This window comes from Callorhinus ursinus, unplaced genomic scaffold (genome assembly GCF_003265705.2).
Source record: "Callorhinus ursinus isolate GAN/ISIS: 27379988/994484 unplaced genomic scaffold, GSC_fseal_2.0 scaffold73, whole genome shotgun sequence".
Classification (NCBI taxonomy): domain Eukaryota; kingdom Metazoa; phylum Chordata; class Mammalia; order Carnivora; family Otariidae; genus Callorhinus; species Callorhinus ursinus.
In genome coordinates, this window is record NW_027397135.1 from 4,940,522 (window position 1) to 4,957,499 (window position 16,978).

The 16,978-nt window shown below is 42.0% G+C and overlaps 1 protein-coding gene across 4 annotated transcripts in view; it reads left to right on the top strand.

The window, feature by feature from the left end:
- The window catches only part of HECW1 (HECT, C2 and WW domain containing E3 ubiquitin protein ligase 1), a 426,782-nt gene that overhangs the window by 178,743 nt on the left and 231,061 nt on the right, over nucleotides 1-16,978 (top strand). For all 4 annotated transcript variants that reach the window (XM_073886906.1, XM_073886905.1, XM_073886907.1 and 1 more), the window contains one exon: nucleotides 8,912-9,236. In XM_073886906.1, the coding sequence (XP_073743007.1) occupies nucleotides 8,912-9,236 (325 nt within the window). The remainder of the gene's footprint in view (nucleotides 1-8,911; nucleotides 9,237-16,978) is intronic.

Consider the following 16,978-nt stretch of genomic DNA (forward strand, 5'->3'; position numbering starts at 1 on the left):
ACCAACAACAAGACAGAAGAGAGAGAAACTAAGGAGTCGATCCCATTTACAATTGCACCCAAAACCATAAGATAACTGGGAATAAATCTAACCAAAGAGGAAAAGAATTTGTACTCAGAAAATTATAAAATACTCATGAAATAAATTGAGGAAGACAGAAAGAAATGGAAAAACGTTCCATGCTCATGGATTGGAAGAACAAATATTGTGAAGATGTCAATGCTACCTAGAGCAATCTACACATTCAATGCAATCCCCATCAAAATACCATCCACCTTTTTCAAAGAAATGGAACAAATATATCTAAAATTTGTATGGAAGCAGAAAAGACCCCGAATAGCCAGAGGAATGTTGAAAAAGAAAAGCAAAGCTGGTGGCATCACAATTCCAGACTTCCAGCTCTATTACAAAGCTGTCATCATCAAGACAGTATGGTACTGGCACAAAAACAGACATATTGATCAGTGGAACAGAATAGAGAGCCCAGAAATGGACCCTCAACTCTATGGTCAACTCATCTTTGACAAAGCAGGAAAGAATGTCCAATGGAAAAAAGACAGTCTCTTCAACAAATGGTGTTGGGAAAATTGGACAGCCACATGCAGAAGACTGAAACTGGACCATCTCCTTACACCACACACAAAAATAGACTCCAAATGGTTGAAAGACCTAAATGTGAGACAGGAGTCCATCAACATCCTAAAGGAGAACACAGGCAGCAACCTCTTTGACCTCAGCCGCAACAACTTGTTCCTAGAAACATCGCCAAAGGCAAGGGAAGCAAGGGCAAAAATGAACTATTGGGACTTCATCAAGATAAAAAGCTTTTGCACAGCAAAAGAAACAGTCCACAAAACCAAAAGACAACCGACAGAATGGGAGAAGATATTTGCAAATGACACATCAGATAAAGGGCTAGTATCCAAAATCTATAAAGAACTTATCAAACTCAACACCCAAAGAACAAATGATCCAACCAAGAAATGGGCAGAAGACATGAACAGACATTTTTCCAAAGAAGACATCCAAACCGCCAATAGATGAAAAAGTGCTCAACATCGCTCGACATCAGGGAAATCCAAATCAAAACCTCAATGAGATATCACCTCATACCAGTCAGAATGGCTAAAATTAACAAGTCAGGAAACGACAGATGTTGGCAGGGATGAGGAGAAAGGGGAACCCTCCTACACTGTTGGTGGGAATGCAAGCTGGTGCGACCACTCTGGAAAACAGTATGGAGGTTCCTCAAACAGTTGAAAATAGAGCTACCATACGATCCAGCAATTGCACTACTGGGTATTTACCCCAAGGATACAAATGTAGGGATCCGAAGAGGTACGTGCACCCCAATGTTTATAGCAGCAATGTCCACAATAGCCAAACTGTGGAAAGAGCCAAGATGTCCATCGACAGATGAATGGATAAAGAAGAAGTGGTATACACACACACACACACACACACACACACACACACACACACACACACAATGGAATATTATGCAGCCATCAAAAGGAATGAAATCTTGCCATTTGCAACAATGTGGATGGAACTGGAGGGTATTATGCTGAGCGAAATAAGTCAATCAGAGAATGACATGTATCATATGACCTCACTGATATGAGGAATTCTTAATCTCAGGAAACAAACTGAGGGTTGCTGGAGTGGTGGGGGGTGGGAGGGATGGGGTAGCTGGGTGATAGACATTGGGGAGGGTATGTGCTATGGTGAGCACTGTGAATTGTGCAAGACTGTTGAATCACTGATCTGTACTTCTGAAGCAAAGAATACATTATATGTTAAAAAAAAGAAGAAGATAGCAGGAGGGGAAGAATGAAGTGGGGAAGTCGGAGGGGGAGATGAACCATGAGAGACGATGGACTACGAAAAACAAACTGAGGGTTCTAGAGGGGAGGGGGGTGGGGGAATCATGGAACACTACATCAAAAAGTAATGATGTCATGTATGGTGATTAACATAACATAATAAAAAATATATTTAAAAATATAAAGCATAACCTTTACTTTGGCGTGTGTCAACACATAAAGAAGGGACTTTCCCAACTTACATCAAGATGGGACTGTCCTGAGGAAGAAAAGGACACGTCTGAGACTGAAAAGGGAAAGACATCTGTGCATTCCTATTCATTCTCTGCCCCTGTCTCTATCAGTGTGTCCATCTTTCTGCCTTTCTCTTTCTCTCTCTCTCTCTCACACACACATACCACTTTCAATGACCTTTCTTTTCAAGTAGATCAGAAGGAGATGCTGCTAGGGATCAGGAATTTCCCTTGAATAACATAGGAAGGCCCCTGCTGCCTCTGGTCTTCCTCTCTCTCCTCACCCACGTCCCCCACCCATTATTCTGGCCATAGTAACTGCGCAGACTTCGGCAGCTTCATTCTTGAACACCTCCAACCATAATCCTCCCAAGTGGCTCAGAGTTGCATCAAGAAATTCCATGTTTGACCAAAGTGGTAAAAGTTGCATGTCCCGCAAAGCGTGGCCAGGCTTCCTGCTCACCTCTCTTAGGCAAAAGGAGCAAGAATGGCATTGGAGGAACAAGGAGCAAAGACTTCTCTCTGCCACCATCACTGGGGGCCCCAGAGAGAAGTGGGGGTGGGGTCCTTTCCACTCAAACCTATTATTGGATTTTTTTCATTAGTGGTAAGGTTTTTTGTGTTCCTAAAAAAATTCATTTGACTGTCATTTTAACAAGTCCCTTGTCTGTTAAATCATGACTTCCTATGTGGATATTCCCTGACTTGGTTAGATTTGCTTATTAAAATTTCCTCCGCCTAATGTTCCCTTCCTGTTGGCAATGTGTGGGATTCTATTTCTTCTCCAAAGGAACTTTCCCCACACAAATTAGTTTATATAATTTTGTGATATTCTTCTTCACAATGGCCAGCACAAAACAGCTTTTTCAACACATGGCTTTGAGGCTAAAAACACAGTTTTGAGGCACAGTTTCAGAGACAGATGTGAGGAGCTGAAGAGTTGGATAGAGATGGTAACATTGCAGCCACCTCTCACTTTCCTCCTGGGAAGTGCTTGGCCATCTGGCAGGTCATGGCCACCTCTGTCCCATAACCTCACTCACCCACAGCTGTTCCCAAGCAGACGTACAAATGTGTGGGCAGGACTCGGATCTCAGGATGTGAGACACAGAAGGGGACCCAAGGGTGGGATCTCATCTCATCCCCACCTCTCCCTTCTTACCAGTGTCATTCAGGAGCTAGTAATAGGGGATTCTGCACAACAAGCCTTGTGCTTTAGGCCAAATAGGCACTGAGAAGGGTTTCTGAAGTCAAGCAGCAAAGCATCGTGACATGGCTCTGGGATGCAGAGGCAGATGCGCCCCAATCCAACAAAACATCTACTGAGTACCCACTACCTTCTGACTGTAGAAATGCAGGCCAGCATTTGCAATGACGTGGATGGAACTGGAGGGTGTTGTGCTGAGTGAAATAAGTCAATCAGAGGAAGACATGTATCATGTGACCTCACTGATATGAGGAATTCTTAATCTCAGGAAACAAACTGAGGGTTGCTGGAGTGGTGGGGGGTGGGAGGGATGGGGTGGCTGGGTGATAGACATCGGGGAGGGTATGTGCTATGGTGAGCACTGTGAATTGTGCAGGACTGTTGAATCACAGATCTGTACCTCTGAAACAAATAATGCAATATATGTTAAGAAAAAAAAGAAGATAGCAGGAGGGGAAGAATGAAGGGGGGGAAATCGGAGGGGGAGACGAACCATGAGAGACGATGGACTCTGAAAAACAAACTGAGGGTTCTAGAGGGGAGGGGGGTGGGGGGATGGGTTAGCCTGGTGATGGGTATTAAAGAGGGCACGTTCTGCGTGGAGCACTGGGTGTTATGCACAAACAATGAATCATGGAACACTACATCAAAAACTAATGATGTCATGTATGGTGATTAACATAACAATAAAAAATTTAAAGAAAAAAATAGAAAATAAAAGAAATGCAGGCCAAAGGGGCTGGGCAAAGCCCATGCTCTCTTGGCACTTGCTTCTTAGAGGAGCACTGATAAGAAATAAGTAAGACAGTTGCAGATAGCACAGGTCGTTCAGGCTCCTGTTTATCTGTGTCAAGGCCAGAGAGAGAGATGTGAGGTTGAGAACAGGCACTGAATGGAGAGCAGGAGGTTTGGGGCATAAGGAGTGGAATTAGCCAAGGGGGCTTTTGAATGTGGTCAGAAGGAAACACAGCTACACACAGCCCCAAATAGACTCTTTATATTATAACCTCAACTTTTGTCAAAAACTTGTGCAAGAATCTGCCACTGTTTGTGGCTTTTAAAAAAATGTTTTTTAAAGATAATGGTCACCACATCATGTGATGCTGTCTGTATAAAGCCTAAAATGAAGCATTTTATTAAGAACTTGGAGGGAATGGTGAGTGCTGTGAATTGTGTAAGACTGATGAATCACAGACCTATACCCCTGAAACAAATAATACATTATATGTTAATAAAAAATTGTTTTTTCAATTTAAAAAAATAGAAGTAAAAAAAAGAACTTGGAGGGAGAAAAAATTCAAATATTCTGATCATGAAAACTATGCTTTCCTTTTTTTATTTTATTTTATTTATCTGAGAGAGAGAGTGAGAGAGAGCATGAGAGTGGAGTGAGGAGCAGAGGGAGAAGCAGACTCCTGCTGAGCAGGGAGCCTGATGGGGGCTCGGACTCGGGGATCATGATCTGAGAAGAAGGCAGACACCTAACCGACTGAGCCACCCAGGTGCCCCGAGAACTATGCTTTCCTTATATCTTCTTGGCTGTCAAGAAGTTTAGAGGAGTATCTGAATCAATTTCTGCAAGTGTATCTGCCCATGTTATAATTTGGAGAGAGTGCTTCAGAGTGATAAAAGTGCTCACATACAATCACACACAATAGGCTCAAATCCCCATTTCCTGCTGTAAGAGGACCTTGGGAATGTTTATTAACCACCATTCTGAGCTAGGTTTTCACCAAGAAGGGAATAGTGATACTTGATAGGTTTTTAATAGGATAATGCACCAAGTTCCCTGCATAGAGTGAACGTTCATAATTATTACCCTTTTTCATATTGCTATTCCTGCTTTCTGTCTGGTCTCTCCCTATTTGTGTACATTTCTTTTGTTGTAAATTTTCTCAAATCCATTGTAGAAAGAGAAAAGTTACATGTAATTTTTTTTTAAGTTCCATTACCTCCCTGATGGCATAACCAGAGCTGAGTGTGGGATAAAAAAGCCTCAGGCATCTACTTACTCAAAATAAAATCTTTTCCTGAACTCAAAAACTATTATGCTCTTCTTCCAGCTAAATAATGCCATTTTCTATAACCTCATCTCATATACTTTGATGAGGTTTCCTTCAGGGCCTCTGTTTTCCACTCATTGTTTTTGACTTCTTAGTGTAGAGGCAATTTTTAAGAACCATTTTCTCTATTATATTTCTCTATTAACCATTTTCTCTATAATGCCTTTTGTCCACTTTCTTTTTATTTCTGAGATGGTCCTCACTCACAGCTTTATATGTTTCAAAACAGAAAAGCTATTAATGACTTTGTCAGAAATTGACACAGCAGAGTCTTTTGTTTTCTTGTGTTCTGAAAAAAAAATCCATAACATGTCCCTTTCCTAGAAGTGACAACTTTTTAAGATTCCATCTCCTTACATGTTTTGTTTTTGCTATGTACTATAATGCATAAGAATAACTTAAAACATTAAACGTGCAAGACCTGTTCCAAGATTTTTTAAAAATCCAAGAACATATCACTTAATTAAAAACATTTTAACAATTTGAGTTATTTAAGTTGGAAAGCAAAATAAGTAAACGAAACATCATTGTTGGATCCTCAGCTACAAATAGGAAACAAGCCAGCAAATGGAATCTTACTCCCTATGAAGTAGGTCACAATGTGATCAGATTGTCTTCAGTGGCTCACTCATTGGATTCACTTTTTCAGGGGTCAATTAAAATCTGTGCTTAACACAGCCCATAACTAGAGACCCTTGCTTACAACCAATAATTGGAAAATTACAGTGTCGCTGAAACTGTTACTAATATTCTTTTGGTTTCCTATCCATGGCTATTACCCATCACCAGGGTAAGGGGAAATAAAAGACATTCGAATTACTTAGTAGAATGGAGAAAAAGCTGGAAGCAATTTAGTGATACTGTTGACGTCCTCCTCAGAGATAATCGGAAAGCCACACTTGCTCTTTGCAGGGAGGAAGGAGAAGGCAGGTCTCTGTCCCATGAGATTTGCCTTAGAGATTAGGAAGAATTGCGAGGTTGCAGGACAGTGAAATCACTGTCTAGGAAGAGAATGGTCTTTTATCCAGGGCTATTTAAAAACAGGACAGATCCTCCTCTATCTCCCACAGTTCAGATGTGAACAGAGAATGATTAAATTGTTTCTTCCAGCTGGATGAGCCTATAGTGTGAGCTTGGAACACTTGTAAATGCCCCGGGGGAAACGTAGCCACAAAGGAATCGCACGTTGGGAATCAACTATCCACCTGCTGCATTCAAGAAGCAGCTGTTGTGAGTCTTTAACAATAACACCTGTCTAGGGACATGATGGCATATAGTTTGTCTCTTTATTTTCTCCTTTCTCTGCACTATCTACTAACTTATGTCTTACTATATTTTATCTATTTTTTAATAGCAAACTTAAACCCTTTCTGCAAAAAGAAGGGGCACCATTGAATAAAATCATATTAATTAAAGTTTTGAGGACCTTTTTTGGTGCCAGAAGTCAGGCCAGTTCCAGGGGATATAAAGAGCAGCGAACACTGGCTTGAAGTCTTCACTGCTTAGGGATGTGTGTGAATTGGTCAACTAACAATAATATAGTAATACTCTCTGCAGGGGAAGGGGATTCCTGTGGGGTCAGAGAGCTGAGGCCCACATTTTGGGGAATCAGAAAAGGATGCAGGGGGAGGTTATAGCAGAGTTGGCGCTGGGGCATAATCTTGAAGCAGAAATACAATTCCTGCAAGTACAAATGGAGAGGGTGTGGACAAAGATGGGGGTGGGAAGGGTGGGGGAGTGCAGTCTAAAAGGAGCAGCTTTGAAACTGCCCTTCTTATTCTGGGCAAATACCATTATTCCAATCCAGTAAATTACTGACAAATGTCTTCCTTGACTGATGTTTCCCTTCTATACCTTTGTTCCCACCACGTGGACAGTGAGCACTAGTGTAATTTGACAGTTTCAGGAGAGTTGCCTGATTTCCAGGGAATTCCAATAAAAATGCCACAGCAGAAGTGTCTTCAACAAGAGAAAAGGAATCTATAATCTTTTTTGAGGCGCCGGCTGATACTACATCGATAAAATTCCCTCAGCCTCAACATTAATGCAAAAACATCTTATTCAAACATAAACCTTACAGATAAAGGGAGCCTTCCCCTCCAAAAAACTGGTATATAGGGTACCTTTATAAATACACTACACTGTTTAAGCTTGGAATTTCAGTTTTGTAAGAAAACTTGCGGGGCCATGACTAGAAACAATCTGTGGATTTGTTGCAGAAGGAATTAAATGTGAGGGCTCTGGGGATGATGTGAGGGCATCCTTGGCCAGTGAGTGGGCCTGGCCAACTGCCCAGGACCTATGTTTCATTGAGGCTTAGTAAAGCAATACCAGTAGTATTTTAGTAGATTTTTATTTCTTGAGTGCCTACTATGCGAAGAGCTTGATTTGCATTACCTCATTAAGTTTTGACAACAACCCATTTAAAATGAGAAAACTGAGGACCAGGAAGATTAAGTAAAATGTCTAGGGATGCACAGGTTGGAATTTGGTAGGTGCTGCACCCACTTTGTTTTAACCTGTAATTATAAATTTGACTCTTTAATTCCAAGTTGTTTTGAATCTCCATAATAATACTATAAGAGTATCCACACAAAGTGTATGTAAACTACAGAAATGTTATGCTCTAGCAACAGCCTTTCTTTTTTGGAGATGTTATGAAGGTCTCTGGACAAAGCCCCCCAGAGGATGGTCATGTTAGCGATGTCCTCTCTGAACTGCCCAGAACCAGGGGGCCTGCTGAGTGCGTGGACGGCTCATGCTTCCTGGGCTTTGCCTCGCTTTCTGAGAGAAGGACTGGTTTCCAGGCAACACCGGGGTCTGTCCATTTTCATACTGTCACAATGACAAGCATTTAAAAAAAAGTAAGACCATATGGTACCAATAGGATGAGATGCTTTCTGAAGTCTGGCTTTTCTGCCTATAGTAATGCCATGGTTACCACCAGCGGGGCCTGAGGAATTCCTAATAAGAGACTCAAATAATGAACGAATAGGCCTGTCACATGGCCATTAAGGACTGAGGTGGAGAATGCCAACACTGTGCTTCATCAGGTTAATGGACTTTTTACAAGTGCCCTGGTCTTAGAGGGTGGAAAAAGCGCAGGCCTAAGTGACTGCTAAACAGACTTATGTAATCTAAAGAGCAGAGCAGACCGCCGCTGAGGCCTGGGCCTCATGACCAGTAAACAGAAACTTGCATCTGATTGATGTGTGCAGTAAGTAACTGTCCCTGGGATCCAAACCGCATGACTCAACACATTTTCTGGTCTTAATCTCCTCTTCTGTTGTCTTTTTGGGGGTTTTGTTTCTGTTTTTGTCTTTTTTTTTTTAAGAGATAGGGAGCGAGCAAGAGCAGGGAGGGGCAGAGGGAAAGGGAGAGAGAGAATCTTAAGCCCCTTGGTGAGCTTGCATTTTTGTTCTTGCCTTCCCTGTGCGAAGCCTGCGGAGGATGCTCTAGGCCGTATTTCAGATCTTCCTTGGAGGGCTGCTCCCTCACAGCTCATTTCTCCCAGCACATCCTTCTTAACCTGTGAAGACCATGATTATGCAGCTGGTGTTAATTGTCTGTTTGCCCCCACAGAATCTGTACCAGAACAGGTTTTTAGGCCTGGCCGCCATGGCATCTCCATCTAGAAACTCCCAGAATCGACGCCGGTGCAAGGAGCCACTCCGTCACAGCTACAACCCCGGCCAGTTCCACAGTATGGCCATTAGGAATGGCCCCCATGGCACCGTCACCATCCCCCGCTCCACCAGTGACACCGACCTGGTCACCTCGGACAGCCGCTCCACACTCATGGTCAGCAGCTCCTACTACTCCATAGGGCACTCACAGGACCTGGTGATCCACTGGGACATCAAGGAGGAAGTGGATGCTGGAGACTGGATTGGCATGTATCTCATTGGTGAGTAAGACGGCCCTTAGCCAGACCAGCTAACGGTGTGCTGCAGACAAAATGGTCTCCGCAGTGTGGTTTGGGTGTTCAACAAGTGTATCATCCACAATTCACTTTTACATATGCTTTAATATTTCAACAAATTCACACAATTTGCAGTCAAATGTGTTATATGCCAAATTCCAACACACTGTAGACCATGTACTGCGGTTTCTCTTGCTATCTCCATTCAATGGAAGAAAAGTGTAAGATGGAAGGGCCAGGTGTGGTTCAACACAAATGTCATTACCATTTGCAAGTACAGAAGCTCTTCTACTTACAAATAAGTTAATAGCAAAAGCCTGTTTTCAAGTCCGTATGTTCGTAAGACCAGAGCAACACCATATACACAACTGATGTGCATCCATCTTTGTGCAGGGAATTTCACTTTGTTTCCAACATAATCATGCACCTCTTCTCACCTGCTCTTTCAACATTCTTACTGCTTTGTATTCAAAAGATGTAACTCGATTCAACGTACAGTGAGCCCAAGCACACCGCAGGCTGGGGAACAGAGTGATAGCTGAGAGGGAAATACACAAGTCTGTATGCTGCAGAAAACAGAGCTCACAAATTTGAAATCACCTGAAAAATAGATTTGATCTATTGTACATGATAGAATCGGGTTGGTGGAAATTGGTGCATTTACACTGGTTAATCAGAAATGAAGGTGTGGTTGCTGGGGAGTCTCTAGAGTCGGGCCTCAAATTCAGAGGAGGCCAGGCCTTCTGCTGTCAGTCTGTGCACGGAGCAATTTACACATTCGGACACACAATGCCTGGTTTAGAATCATGGAATATCACAGGAACCAATGGATTGTTATGAGTATTTTATAACCGTGGACTGTTTTTCTGATAAAATAAAGGGGATCTTATCTATCAGGGAAACATTTTTAGCTCACATAAAGGTTTTGAAATCAGCTTGGCTGGTGTATTTACAATACACACTTTATTATAAAGATGGAGAAATGTAATTTTTTAAATTTGTACACAAATAGTGGTTACTAGCTGAATTGGACTTAGGTACAATTTAATTTGCTTAAAAAAATAGTTCTTGAATAAAATTGTTTGGATACCATCAATCTAAAACAGAGCTTGTAAAATAACAGCCCCCCAAACATATTTTTAGCCTATATTATTTTAAGTTTGATTGGTTATCAACATTGAAAAATGTAGAGATTTCACATTGAAATCCGAATTTCTAGCTTCTTTCACAAAAGCCCTTAACTTGGCAGACTGAGCCCATAATTCTGCTTGGCTTTAGTTCACTAAAGTTAAGCATTGGCTCCTTCGGGTAGCCCGTCTGTACCCTTCAGTTTTGCCACGGTCTCCCTCCCGCCCATCCCTACTTTCATGATGAATGTTACTTGTTTAGCACCTTAGGCAATTAGATTTTTGGCCACAGATCTAGTTTTGAACCAACCCTTTAAAGCTGTATCTTCCTGCAGTTGTGAGTACTAATGCCATTCATTCCCAGGTCAGGGAACCTTTGGAGGAGGAGCCTATGTTGGGGGGAAGGTATGACACCCAAGGACATTCATCCAAAGTGAAGGCAAAAAATGGGCGGATCTGGAGCTCAGCCCTAGATCCGGGCCGGGGGTGGAGGTTTGGGGTAATTGCACCCCGAGAGTTGATGAGGTCACTGTGGATTGTGTAGAAAAGAGCACCAGAAAGCCTCTGTCAGAGAGACGGGCAGAGGATGCACTCACAAAGGAGGTAGAGGAGGGATGGAGACTTAGGACCAAACTAGGAGACCACGTCACAGAAGTCAAGAGAAGGCGGTGGAGGAAGGAAGGAGTGGTCAGCAGCATCGAATGTCGTGAAACTCTGGAAATGAATCAGATCTGGTGTTAACATGACATTTTGATGAAGACAAAAGTAAACACAGCTCATCATCTTAGAATCTTAACTTGACAGTTTGTTCTCATAGTAGCGGCATATATATAACTGTGAAGTTATTTAATTCAAAACGCCAACACTTTCAGCAACATAGCATTTCAGAAATAATTTCCAAATCCAAAATTATCTGTGTCTTTAAGAGCTCATAATTTGTAGGTCCTTAGTAAAGTATCTGTCAGATTTGCAGTGCCTTGCCAAAGATCAAATCACTGATGTAGGCCTAAAATTTTAGAGGTGATGATTTAATTTAATCTGTCATTTTGCCACAGACGTAATACCAATGCAGTGGCTCCCAAGGCCACAGAGCTCCCTGGCCTGGTGGCAGACCCCGTGCTGCCCATAGGGTCAGCTCAGCACATCCTGGTGCAGTATCAGGTAGGGACCATTCTGCATCCACGGACAAATGAAATGCCCATGTGAGGCCAGGTTTGTGATGCTGTCAGCTCTGACTTTCGAGCTTCCTAGGCAAACATGACTGGGGAGAGAGTGAGACACCTGGATGTGGAAGGGGATGTGTAGCCTTCTCACTGACCCCACTTAGGAACCCAGTGAGGGGGCAGGGACAGTAGCTTCACCATTGTTACTATTGTCGGTGAAATCCCATTTGGCTGCCCTCCTTTATGGAGTGGTTCATGAGCTCGATACAGTGTAATGAAGGACTCTCTCTCCTAGTGACACAGAATGGAGAAAGATCACGTGGTTTCAGTGACAGTGTGACGTTGTTTAGAATCATGCCCTACCACTGGCCAGATGTAGGACCCCAGCCAGGTACTATCGAAAGAGCTCCAGGTTTCCGATCTCCAAAATAGAGGGGAAAACAGAACTTTCTTCTAGAATCATTGAGTAGAATTGATGAGACATTGCACATTTACTGCCTGTTGATCGATACTTCATGTCTTGATCTACCTTGTCAGGGAGCTCTATTCTCTGGATGTGTGATAGCAAATTACCTTAATTCCCAAACTTCATCCCAAGGCTGTGTCCTCATTCTGCCCAGTTCTGTAACAGCTGAGATAACAATGGTAACAGTTTCCAAGAAACTTGCAGAGCAAGGAAACAATTCTGATATAAGTTTCACTTCATAGGGCACCTTGCAAACCAAGGATTTTCTCTCTCTCCTGTGTATTTAATATGTAGAAAGTTTAATCATCAGGTATATTCTGATTTTTTTGTCTCTTCTGATTTTTGAGTGGAGTGTGTCAAAAATTGCTAGTAAAAAATTTTTAAATTTTAATCTTAATTTATCTATCTCTACCTTCACTTCTCTAGATTTTATGCTTTGTATATGTTGATGTGAATTGCCAAGTACATAAATGTTCATGATCTTTTTCTTCTACAATTTCTTAGTTTATTATTACAGATCCGTGTTCCTTGTGCTACTCTTTGCCTTGGATTCTGTTTTTTTAAAACTATTTTAAGATTAGTCTCTCAGTTTCCTTCTGCTTCCATATTTGCTTAATCTTTTACTTTTCTTTATTTTCAAACTCTTTTTTTAAATGTAGCCATTTGTGTGTGCTTTTATATTCTGATTTAGGAGTCTCTGGCTTTTAATTGGCCACAATAGCACATTTCCATTATTGTATTTACTGTTATATTAAGATTTATTTTTACCATTTCTTCATATTCTTTACTGCATTTTCTTTTTGTTTTGTTTTTTCTTCTTTCCATTAGATAGATCTGTCAATTTAAAAATTATATTGTTCTTATGATGAATGCTTTTTTTTAAGATTTTATTTATTTATTTGACAGAGACAGATAGCGAGAGCAGGAACACAAGCAGGGGGAGTGGGAGAGGGAGAAGCAGGCTTCCCGCTGAGCAGAGAGCCCAATGTGGGACTCGATCCCAAGACCCTGGGACCATGAGATGCTTAACGACTGAGCCACCCAGGCGCCTGATGAGTGCTTTTAATCATAGACCAGATGTTCTCAGTCAAGGGTGTTTTTGCCCCCATTTGATTATCAGAAGACGTGAGTTCCTCTGAGAAGTGGAAGCCAGGTTGCTTTTTCTTTGTTGGGCTTAGGAGATGTAGGTAGTGGATCAATTCTCCTTTTTAACTGATTCTGTGCTCAGTTGTCCATGCTGCTCTCAACAGTAATAGTCTTTCTGTTGTACACTTTTCTATTACAGACTAGGGTATAGAAGGCATAGCTTCAGTTTTCATTTTGAAGCCAAAGCAAGAGAAGTACACTTCATGTTTCTCAGGTGTGCTGTTTCTGTAAACTTCACTAGAACTTTCTGAAACAAATTTTTAACAACCTGTAAAGATCTTTTCTCTATTATAGACTGTGGAACAGGGAGTGGGATTTTACACGCTAGAAGAAGTATCATTTAGCAAATACAGTCTTTTTTAAGGAACTTAATACATCTCTGTGTGTTCTGTACAGAATGAGTAATGACAAAACTTTAAACGGTACTGGCCTAAGCTAATGTTTCAGGTTATTATTGATGATTTTGCATGTTAATCATAGAGCTTTGCCATAGAGGGCCCTGTTGTTAGCCCAGACTGTAAACAGAAATATCTACTTACTAGTGATGTCTGACACTGTTCTAAGACCACTACCTATCTTCATTCACTCAGTCTTCACAACAGACTTTTGAGGTTGGTATTAATAGTGTACCCATGTTGTAGTGAGGAAGCAAAGACACAGAGGGATTAAATAAGGTGCCTAAGTAAAAGGGGAAGAATGAAGGGGAGTAAGTCGGAGGGGGAGACGAACCATGAGAGACCATGGACTCTGAAAAACAAACTGCGGGTTCTAGAGGGGTGGGGGTGGGGGGATGGGTTAGCCTTGTGATGGGTATTAAAGAGGGCACATTCTGCGTGGAGCACTGGGTGTTATGCACAAACAATGAATCATGGAACACTACATCGAAAACTAATGATGTAATGTATGGTGATTAACATAACAATAAAAATTATTTTAAAAAACTAATGATGTAATGTATGGTGATTAACATAACAATAAAAATTTAAAGAAAAAAAATAAGGTACCTAAGACCACATACCTATTAAAGTAGCCTAGCCTTCCTGCCTCAGGGGGCTGTAAATATCCCTGTAATTACACATACATTGCTCCCATAAAAGGACTTCCACCATGACAAAGAATATGAAAAAAAGAACTTTGGGACATAGGACCCAGGGACTGCCAATCCTCAGGGTGGCAAAGGGTCTGGCTGGGCCCCCACCATCCATTTCAGATCTCTTCTCTTCTCCAGTGCTTTCTTCTAGTGCAGAATCTGGTCCCAAAACTTACATGTTTCAGACTCCTGTGCAAGCATCTTCCACATGCACACTGGTCCCTTCGTCAGGTGCACTTGTGCAAGATGAGGAAGGAGGAAGTGAACCCTGGGGTTCCTCCTACTGGTTAGCCTGTGGCTGCCTCAAGCATGGCTTTGAGAAATTCAGCTTTCTACCGTGATGCCCTGCTGTCCGCTCACTCGCTTCATGGGCAATGTGGTGGTGGCAGGTACGCATTCTGCCACAGGCTTGTCGCTCTCTGCTCACTGGCTACAGCTGCTCTATGAGGTTCTTGAATGCAGCAGTTCCCACGAGTCCTCTCTGAGTGAGGCAGAAGCAGGGCCTTGGAGTTACTCTCTTATTCTGGGGCTGTTCCCAGAGGCCCAGCCTAGAGTCCATTTCTCCAAAACCTAATTCCCTGCATTGAATCCCCTTTTGCATGAAATATCTGGACCGATTCTGTTTTTCTGCATCTGACCCCCACAATACACTTGGATTTCCAAGCAAAGAGCAGTAACTTTTCTAACAATTGGCAATAAATGCCTTTGGGGAAGGAGCTGACCTCTCAGCACAGATGGTCCAGGCAAGAATGTAGACTATTCTATTTTCTTGTGTGGTATTTGTTATGAAGTATTATTACTGTAAGAGAATGGGTTATTTATTAGGACCAACTGACAGTCTCTTAAAATTGTGTTATTTTGCCATCCTCATTTGGTCTTTCAGATTCTTCCCACCTATTCACCCCATCCTTTTTTTTTTATAATTTTTTATTGTTATGTTAATCACCATACATTACATCATTTGTTTTTGATGTAGTGTTCCATGATTCATTGTTTGTGCATAACACCCAGTGCTCAAAACAGAATGTGCCCTCTTTAATACCCATCACCAGGCTAACCCACCCCCCACCCCCCTCCCCTCTAGAACCCTCAGTTTGTTTTTCAGAGTCCATCGTCTCTCATGGTTCGTCTCCCCCTCCGACTTACTCCCCTTCATTCTTCCCCTCCTGCTATCTTCTTCTTCTTCTTTTTTTTCTTAACATATATTGTATTATTTGTTTCAGAGGTACAGATCCGTGATTCATCAGTCTTGTACAATTCACAGTGCTCACCATAGCACATACCCTCCCCAATGTCTATCACCCAGCCACCCCATCCCTCCCACCCCCCCACCACTCCAGCAACCCTCAGTTTGTTTCCTGAGATTAAGAATTCCTCATATCAGTGAGGTCACATGATACATGTCTTTCTCTGATTGACTTATTTCACTCAGCACAACACCCTCCAGTTCCATCCACGTCGTTGCAAATGGCAAGATTTCATTCCTTTTGATGGCTGCATAATATTCCATTGTGTATATATACCACATCTTCTTTATCCATTCATCTGTCGATGGACATCTTGGCTCTTTCCACAGTTTGGCTATTGTGGACATTGCTGCTATAAACATTGGGGTGCACGTACCCCCTTTGGATCCCTACATTTGTATCTATGGGGTAAATACCCAGTAGTGCAATTGCTGGATCGTATGGTAGCTCTAATTTCAACTGTTTGAGGAACCTCCATACTGTTTTCCAGAGTGGTCGCACCAGCTTGCATTCCCACCAACAGTGTAGGAGGGTTCCCCTTTCTCCGCATCCCCGCCAACATCTGTCGTTTCCTGACTTGTTAATTTTAGCCCTTCTGACGGTATTCACCCCATCCTTTTCTCATTTGTGCCCCTGAGCTTCCTTGATATTTAACCCATTCTTTTATACTTACTGTAATCTAATGAAATTGTCTATTTTCTTGAATAAATCCCCAAATTTATTAGAAACTTTCTGAGAACATAGACCATGTCTTGTTTACCAGTGTGTCCCCATGGTTTAACACAATGTGTAAAGTGGAGGAAATACTACACAATTGCCTAACACATGAATGAACGTCCCCTTTCTAGGTATTATTTACGTGGATAACTGATTGTAACTGTTAAAGTGAATATTCTGGTGATCAGAGTGGATAGATTCAAGTAAATACCTCTCCTTAGAGAATTGCCATAATGAGGCAAATCTGTATCTGGATGTGACTTATTATAACTGTACTGAAGACCCAGGGAGCTAGGAAAATATTATGCCCTTTTTGCAGAAATGAGGCAATTACTGTAAAAGACATATTATGCAATCACCTTAGTAGCCCAACCAGGGCTGTGAGCACACACTGTGAATATCAAGACTGGCAAATTTTGCAACCAAGTGATTTTCCAAGGGATGCAAAGAGTTCTTGCCATTAATGAAGCAGACTGTTGTGCTTTGCCCAATCATCTTTGCCAAAGAAGAGACAGCCAAAAATGTGCAGTCAACATGGCAGGTCACAAGCACGTTGACCAGTTATCTTATTTAATCCTCCACTAGGAGGTCCCAGTTGTTAGGACTCCATCCCCTACTTTGGAGGTGATGCCATTGGTCCACGGCACAAAGGGCCTTGAGAGCTGGGTCCTTTAGCTATAAGCCCTGCCCTCTTTGCATCTCATTCTAGCCTGTTCTCCCAGTCCTGTCAGATGCAGGACGTGAACCTCAGGGTATCTTAGTTAGAAAAAC